The sequence below is a fragment of the Anguilla rostrata genome, chromosome 4 (assembly GCF_018555375.3).
Source record: "Anguilla rostrata isolate EN2019 chromosome 4, ASM1855537v3, whole genome shotgun sequence".
Lineage (NCBI taxonomy): Eukaryota > Metazoa > Chordata > Actinopteri > Anguilliformes > Anguillidae > Anguilla > Anguilla rostrata.
Window position 1 is genome coordinate 32,757,347 of NC_057936.1, and position 9,058 is coordinate 32,766,404.

A 9,058-nucleotide genomic window follows, 5' to 3' on the forward strand; every position below is an offset into this window, starting at 1 on the left:
ATATTAAATTACTTGCTTCACCTATGCTATTGCGCACGTCGCAATAGGCTACGTCTTCTTCTTGGTGTGACCTGTGATTTTTCACGTGATATGTATGTAACACATGAATCAATTCTGGTTTGTGCATGGGACTCATTAAAATACGCAGCATTCGAGTTTTATTTGTAGCAAAATCATATTTAGGCAACATCAGATTAGGTCAGTACCTTGTGTGTGAATTACCGCACCATTTCAAGGCTGGCCCTGCGTGTTATGGCCGTTTATTGACATTTCTACCATGAAATTAACCCATCATTTGCAGGAGCTCAAAGTGCGACGTTGATAACTTGTTGATTAAGATATTGCCACATTATAGACCTGAGTATTGTATACTGATAAATCCGTTAAAAGCTACCGATTTCCTATTTCCCTTCTTTTGTGTCTATTGCTAGATTAGCACTTTACATGAAGCAGCATTCCCTTTGAGAAAGCAGCCCCAACAGGAATGCAAAGGAATAACAATGACAAGTTTACACTCAAACATTCTTTTGGCTGTGATAATGTATCATGTCAGAGAAAGCCACGTTGAAAATATATCAAATTATTACTATACAATTTTTTTTTGTGTGGGTGGGGAAATGTAGTATATTTGGCCATTTATAGCACTGTATGGTATGCTGTTATGCATCAAGAAGTATAGCAAACGTTTCGGAAAGTTATTTACTTACTTTTTAGTCGAAAATAGTCTTGTGAACTTTCATTGTAGACTACGACATCGGAATGTTATGCTTTATTTAAAAGCGAAGAAATATTGACTGGATGGATACTGTGTGTACGTATGTTATGTTTTCAAAGCGTTGTTTAAAATATACTTTATGTATTACGGATGCACATTTCTTGACTTTTCTGCTGTTCAGCATGCAAACCAAAGTCTCAGTCAGCAACCTTACAATACCTGGGCCTGATGATGTGAACTGGCCAATAGGACTAGGGCTGGCGAACTGCGAGCTGTTATTTGGTATGTGTGTGTAAGTAGGGGGAGAAGGCATTCTCGAATGAGCACCCAGCAAGGGGCTCACGTGACACTTCTTCTATTTTCCCATTCATCAGGGGTGGACGGTGTTGTCTTTTCAATTCATTTATCTGCAGGAATGATTGCGACTATCAGTCTGGAGCTCACCGCCTGGCTGAGGAGGTGAAAGTTTCGCCACAGGAAGATAAACCGCAAAAGACAATATTGTACATGATTTGCGTTTGCAGTCGAGGAGAGGGAGTGGAGAAAATTCCTTTCCGCTAAAAATAAATAGAAATCCATGATCAGAGTTTGTCAAACTCGCACTGAGTAAACTCACACAAAAATCCTCCAAGCAAAAGCAGTGTTCAGAATATTTGCGCGTGCTTTTTGATTTTCCTCGCAGTAGTTTCAGTTACAGACTGAAGATGCTCTTGGATGCAGGATCCCAGTATCCTACCATAGGAGTGACTACGTTCGGCTCCTCCAGACATCACTCAACCGGAGAAGTCACAGACAGAGAAGTGGCTTTGGGGATAAATCCCTTTGCTGATGGGATGGGCGCTTTTAAAATCAACCACAGCACCCACGACCTGGGCTCTGGACAAACGGCGTTTTCCTCTCAAGCGCCAGGCTATGCCGCTGCCCTGGGACACCATCACCACCCCACCCATGTCAGCTCCTATTCCACCGCGGCTTTCAATTCCACTCGGGACTTTCTGTTTCGAAATCGGGGTTTCGGGGACGCTACGAGCGCACAGCACAGTCTCTTCGCCTCCGCAGCGGGAAGTTTTGCAGGGCCACATGGACACTCGGATGCAGCTGGGCACCTGCTTTTTCCGGGACTTCACGAGCAAGCGGCCACTCACGCGTCTTCCAATGTTGTAAACAGTCAGATGCGTCTGGGCTTTTCTGGGGACATGTACGGTAGAGCCGAGCAGTACGGCCATGTAACCAGCCCCAGGTCCGATCATTACGCTTCGACCCAGTTGCACGGATATGGCCCCATGAACATGAACATGGCTGCACATCACGGAGCAGGGGCCTTCTTTCGGTATATGAGGCAGCCAATAAAGCAGGAACTCATCTGCAAATGGATCGAACCAGAACAATTGACAAACCCGAAAAAGTCCTGCAACAAAACTTTCAGCACGATGCACGAGCTCGTTACACATCTCACAGTGGAGCATGTCGGGGGGCCAGAACAATCGAATCATATCTGTTTTTGGGAAGAGTGTCCTAGGGAAGGAAAACCCTTTAAAGCGAAGTACAAACTTGTAAATCACATCAGAGTGCACACCGGCGAAAAACCGTTCCCGTGCCCGTTTCCTGGCTGTGGGAAAGTATTTGCTCGGTCGGAAAACCTCAAGATCCATAAAAGAACGCACACGGGTAAGTATTAGGCGGCCATTGGTTCGTCTCCTTTGATTTTTTAGGCTAGGTAAATCTATTAATCCATAAATTTCCATAATTGGCGCAGAAAGTGTAAAATATACAATTTGTTTCCGTATATCAGATATGAAATATGTATATAAGCTGCATTAGTCTTATTCAGCAACTTGATCGTGTTAATTTACCAATATAACTGTTTTTTATAACTGTTCAGCTTCATCGATATTTAATATATAGCATAAATTAAACTTGCAAAATCATGCAAACATGCAAAAATCGTGAATTATAAGTAAGCAAAAAATTATAGGCTGTAACATAGGGCTGAACAAGCTAAGTCTGTGTTTTCCCATCTTTGTGAATGTTCTAACCTTTATCGCCGAGTATCAGAACTGAAGAGAGTAGCCTACACTTGTGATCCCATGTTGAAAACAAAGTAATAGATATTGCAGAGCTCCAAAAACATTTCTATGTATTTTCTTAGAGATTTACTGGAACTACACAATTTGTTTTGTGGCAGGTGAAAAGCCATTTAAGTGTGAGTTTGATGGCTGCGACAGACGGTTTGCGAACAGCAGCGATCGTAAGAAACACATGCACGTCCACACGTCTGACAAACCCTATCTCTGCAAAATGTGCGACAAATCATATACCCATCCCAGCTCTCTCCGAAAACACATGAAGGTAAAAATTTATGTTTTTTTATGTCAAACAATTATTCGAGGGCTAAGTTTATTATTATTATTATTATTATTATTATTATTATTATTATTATTTCAACACTAATTTGATGGTGTTTTTGCAATAAACTGGTAATAAACTGCTTTGTTTACGAAATAGATTTTAATTGTACAATGAATATTCTGAAATGTATTAATATTCGTAGCTATAACATAACAAAATACGTCTGGGACATCTAACTGTTTATTGTTTAGATAATCCATGTGATTTATAAGTACTTAAATTACAATTGTTAAAACTGGAAGAGTATTTTTTTATGCGCTATCTTAACAATTAATTGAGTTATGTTGCGCCATAGTGTGTGTCCACAATATTTTAGTTGTTGCTTTTCTCATAGTTGCTGTTTATTCGTTTTTGTTTGCGATTTCCTTTGGTTTTAACAAACATTGTTTATCAGAACGGGCATTCGGAGTGTGATTTTGACGATTTTAATAGCAGTAAATAAGAACGCATTTTGCAGAATATCACATAACTTTGAGAAAGTGTAAAAAAAAAAAAAAAACATTCCAAGCAATGTGCTTCTCTATGTGTCCCAGGTTCACGAGTCATCAACACAAGGATCACAACCGTCACCAGCGGCCAGCTCAGGGTACGAGTCATCCACGCCACCAACAATCGTATCTCCGTCTACAGAAAACCAGAACAGCAGCTCCATATCCCCAGCATCTTCAACAGTGCATCACACGACAAGTCACAGCGCCCTGTCATCAAATTTTAATGAATGGTACGTGTAAAATATTTTTAAAAAGACTGCAGAAATAGGACTGCTTGAAATCAAAGACTTAAAAGCCAGCCATCATTGTGGACCGAAAAAACAAGGAAGCCAATTTTTTTGGTAAACGACGGTATATCCACGAAGTGAAAGCAATGCTTGGACGAGGTACATGGCCGACTGAGAAGTTAAAATGTTTTTTTTTTTTTTTTTTTTTTTTGTTTTTTTTTTAAAGACTGCACACATCTCGAATTGCATGCTATCTGCGGGGCGCGGTCTGGTTTTGTACATAAAGATTTACTAGTTTAAATATGTAATATTTTATTTTGTAAATAGTTATATCACAGTTTAAGGGAATTTGTGAAAATGTGGTCCCTACATTTATGGAAAATGAAATGGTTTTAAAGAATAATGCGATGAATAGTCTTGATTGAAAAGAGTGTTATAGTTAATGTGTACCAAATGTGAATTACTCAGTATTACTACAGTCTACACGTCGACCTAACCGACTATTAGTATTAATGTGCTTTTGTATACAGTGCAAACATTTCGTCTCAAGTCCAGTCTAAGTAGCACAGTAAATTGTTGTTAATGTCATGTCGATAAATCGTATAGTGAAAGCCTGAAACTCCGTGTCAATCTGTTTATGTACGAAGTGGTAAAAAGATTAAACTATCTGTTCATTGCCTTGGTAATTGCAAGAAATGAATATATGTATATAACTCAATTTTCCATATTTATCCGCATGTAAAGGGCCGGTATCACATGTTAGAAATGATCGGTATTTATGGAGAAATGCGTTCGTATGTAAAATTTAGTTTACACAATTGTTTGGTTACTTTTCGTACAGTATTAAAGACTTAAAAACAAAATAAAATGAAATGAATTCAATATTTTTTCCCCCTCAAAAACAGTTATTCGTGAACCAAATGCTTGCTTGGGATTAAGGGAAGCATAAAGATACACATTTGATGGCTGGAATTACAGAAATCCCGTATTATAGGCCTACTTGTATGGTTATAATTGAATATGTCTCTCACACGTTGGAACCTTGCTTTCTTCTGAATTTCACAGTCGATATATACATTTAACTTATTGTTAGTTATATTGTATTACTTATTTTGTATAAATGTAATATTTTTGTTAGGGTCACTGTTGCCAGTATTTCCGTAGACACACGTAGGTAGGCAGTTACTGATAGGCGGTACAAAATGTGAGAGACACGGGACTTTTGCATTGTACAAGAACTCCTACAGCAAAAGCATTATATGTTTAATTTCATTTGCGTTTGTACGGTTCTCTTGCTAAATTGTGAGGGGCCATTTTATTGGAAAATGTCTAATCCAATAAATCTAGAATAATGTTAGGGTCATTTGATTTTTATTTCTGTCCTTTATGTATCCACAATCGACCTCAAATTCATTAGCTTACCCATTGTAACACAGGAACAAAAATAAAAATGGGAAGGTTATGGAAATTAGATTACATCTTTTCAGTAACCGATAAACGCCTGCTTCTTGAAAACAAATTACGTTTCATGTTCTTTGTTTTGATAGATTTGTAACAATACTAAGACCTCTAACTTAGCTACGGTTGGAATAACCGTTCAGCTTTGTTCCTCGTTGCCGCTTGCTTGACCGCCCCATTAGGCAGACATCACATCAACAGACCTCGACAGCGATCATGAGCTTGGTTAACACTGCTAGTAGGCGAGTGCTGACACAGTATAGCCCGTTATGTGTGTGTGTGTGCGTGTGTGTGTTAAGTGCGTGTTAAGTGCGTATATGTGTATAACTTATGTCCATTTGAGACACTTACATGAATGTTTGTGATTGTAAAATAATCCACTGTAACTCGTGTTTATTGTCAATTTCCCAGAATTTGTTTTTAATACTGTTGGGTCAGCGCGCAATTTTAACAGAGGCAATTTTAACATTCGAAACATCACTATTTATGCGTCAGTAATTCATTTAAAGAAATAATTTAAATTACGATGTCCCATATGATTTTGTGTGTGTGTGCGTGTGTTATTTCAGCGCTCGTGTGTGTTTGGATTTGTGGGAAGCGCATGCGTTCGCACGTGTAACTAGTAACGACATTATGACGTGTGTTTACAGAACAGATGCAAGAAATCTAACAATGTTGACCAGTATCAGAAACAATTGCTTACTTCTTGTTTTGTTTTTCTTGGACTACAGCGTTTTGCTTTAATCATACTTTGAGAACGATGTAAATACAATCTCTCTCTCTCTCTCTCTCTCTCTCTCTCTCTCTCTCTCTCTCTCTCTCTCTCTCTCTCTCTCTCTCTCTCTCTCTCTCTCTCTCTCTCTCTCTCAAAATTGTTTTAAGTCCTGAGGGCCACCGATTAGGATTTCGCTATTTATTTCCTTAAGTATTTAATATGACTCTAGAAAATATGAACGGGTTATTCATGTGTCTCGAAGTTGGGAGGGGTTGGTGGGGGGGGGGGGGGGGGGGGGGGTTAGCAGTTAGCTACCAGTTACCGGTAGTTTTAAGTGCATGGTATCCTTAAATGCGATCATTACGCTTGCTTTTCAGTAAACCAGGCTTGATTCTTGATTCTTCGTTGTCTCCGTTTCCTTTCTTTAGCAGCTGATGCATAACCACGTTTTAAAGGGCACTTTGCATTTATTGTTGCTACTTACAGTGGAGAAATATCAAAACGGTGTTATCGTACAGTATTTACAATTTACCTGCGACACGGTTATTATTATTATTATTATTGTTGTTGTTGTTGTTGTTGTTGTTGTTGTTGTTGCTGCTGCTGTTTACGTTGTGTTTTTTTTTTTTTTTGGGGGGGGGGGGGGGAGGAGGGATTTTGAGTTACGACTCCAAAAAAGCTAACTTTATCTATTTCACCTGGATGAACATGTTAAAAATCAAATAATAAATAATCAAAAAGTCAAAAATATGATTATGGATATGAGTTGTAGGCTGTATTTTCACACCGGCAAAAATAAACATAATTAATATTATAGGCTACTGCTACTACTACTACTATTAGGCTACAACAACAGCAATAATAATAATAATAATAATAATAATAATAATAATAATAATAATAATAATAATAATAAAATCAAAAGTTTAGATTCAGTGCCTAGTTTCATTTAAAGTTTACTTATTGAATAATGTAAGCTTTTGGGTTCGCGATTGTGGCGGGGATCGAAGATAGTATAATATGTATGCTTGCCTGCACTTGCTTGCAAATAGAAGACTAAGTCAGTGGTTTGGTTTCAGTTATCACATATTCATATTCGTTTATATTATTAATTTATTGAAACTAGGGCAGACAAATTTCCAGTGATGCACGTGCGCATGGACCGAATTGTATGCTGCTATATTATTTTTCGACGAAGAACCGAAATATACGTCAGGTTTGAGTGTGTGTGTGTGTGTGTGTGGGGTGGGGGGGGGGGGGGTGGGGGGGGTTCTCTACGTTAAAAGCGACCAGTCTCAATCGGCAACACCTGTATTGATGCAATATGGACCACAGTGAGCTTGATGAACAACCAAATGCTTACACATTTTCTGCTGTAGTTGCACGTGTTGACCCCTGTATTTGGCAGCGACACTGCAGTGCAGCTAGAAACTGGGATTGAAAGCTGTAACGTGCCGTATGATTTACTGAATGCCCACTCCTGCCCGTCCCCTGATCCTCGTGTGTATCTGTTATGCGCAGTGTTAGCAAAATTAATAAGAAAAACATTTGCTCTGAAAATTGATCTATATACGTCATCAGTATAGAAGCATATTGGTAGCCAAAGGTTCGCTAAATACTGACATGCACTGAAATATAAAAGGCAGTGTTATCTACTAGCCTATCCCCGTTACACGATTAATGAATATCATATTTTCATGCAAACGTTTCGTAGGTGTCAGGGAATCTTTGACACGGGAGCAAACAAAATGTTATTCTGAAGCATCACTCAATAATTCGTTTAAGCGACTGTTTTAATGAATTTCTCTATATCGATTTATGAAATGGAGACATGCGATTGAAAATGATAATTTCATTAAATGAGATGTAATTTCGACATGGTTCGTGGTCTAGGGAATGCAAATAAGTAAGCCGTGGTATTAATCAGCTTTCGACATGTCAGTAACCATCCAATTTTAACATTTCTTGCCTTTCTCTGGTGTGAAAACGTCTTTGAAATTCCATACTACGACGTTTGGAATGAGCTTAGATAAAGATGACGTTTTGTTGCACTCGTTTTAAGTGTTTGCTGCAGGCCTACCATGCAGCTGTTGATCTGAGACGTCTGTGTTTTTGTTCTCCCCAGATACAAAAGTAGCCCCGTTTATAATATATAGCTCTCTCTATATATATATATATATATATATATATATATATATACACACACACACACACACACACACACACATACACACACACATGACCTTTGGCTGACTTCGAAACTGTCGAATAGGGCTGTGCAACTGAGGATGCAACAGAGGCTGAAAGGCTAACCAAAATGCACAGCTGCAACATTAAGAATTCCGCCAAGTGCAACAGTAGGCTACATGTCGTGAACGCTCCGGAGCCCAATAGATAGTCACTATTTAGTTTGTTCGTAAATCACGACTTCTGAGAAAAAAGACATGGGTCAATCTGTCTTTTACTAATGACATTGTAAACCTTACGAATGATAGGAATTTACTTAACATGTAGACATACTCTGCTAAATTACTTTATAATTCAGCGGAACGTGAATTCATTTTGACTGTTGTATGAATGCTGCACTCCCTGAATCGTTAATAAATGTTATAATCATTCAACAAGCAATATTTCCACTGTTTTATTTTCAGTTCTCAGAACATCGGTGTTCTTAGACTACTTATTTAATTGTATTGTTGACATGTACTTGGGTGATTGGCTAGTAAAAAACGGAATTTTAATGCAACTCGTGTTAGGTGTAACTTGATTTGTTCCCAGGTTAAGCATTTTAGGATGTTTTTAACTTTTCATTTTTAAGCAAAGTACAGTGGCTTGACCGTCTAGAACTGATCATGAGATATCGTACACAGAATTGCATGGACCTTCCAATGATATAATAAAGTTAAATAAATAGGTGTAATTACATGTACTTACATGTGTAGCAACTGACTGAGCATGCCAAACCATCTTTGTTTACCCCTTCCGTCCGAAACTAATACGTAGTCTAAAAAAACAACCAAACACACAGACACACACACGCACA

General features: G+C 38.4%; 1 protein-coding gene across 1 annotated transcript; it reads left to right on the forward strand.

Annotated features, from left to right (window-relative positions):
• The first annotated feature begins 1,097 nt into the window (after positions 1-1,097).
• Positions 1,098-4,724, forward strand: zic1 (zic family member 1 (odd-paired homolog, Drosophila)). Its single transcript, XM_064332307.1, has 3 exons — positions 1,098-2,383; positions 2,901-3,064; positions 3,658-4,724. The coding sequence occupies exons 1-3, from the start codon at positions 1,420-1,422 to the stop codon at positions 3,853-3,855; spliced, it is 1,326 nt and encodes a 441-aa protein (XP_064188377.1). The 5' UTR covers positions 1,098-1,419; the 3' UTR covers positions 3,856-4,724.
• The last annotated feature ends 4,334 nt before the right edge of the window (positions 4,725-9,058 follow it).

Coding starts and splice junctions, on each gene's coding strand:
- zic1 (XM_064332307.1), top strand. CDS start 1,420: ATGCTCTTGGATGCAGGATCCCAGTATCCTACCATAGGAGTGACTACG. Junction 2,384..2,900: donor CCATAAAAGAACGCACACGG/GTAAGTATTAGG, acceptor GTTTTGTGGCAG/GTGAAAAGCCATTTAAGTGT. Junction 3,065..3,657: donor CTCTCCGAAAACACATGAAG/GTAAAAATTTAT, acceptor TATGTGTCCCAG/GTTCACGAGTCATCAACACA.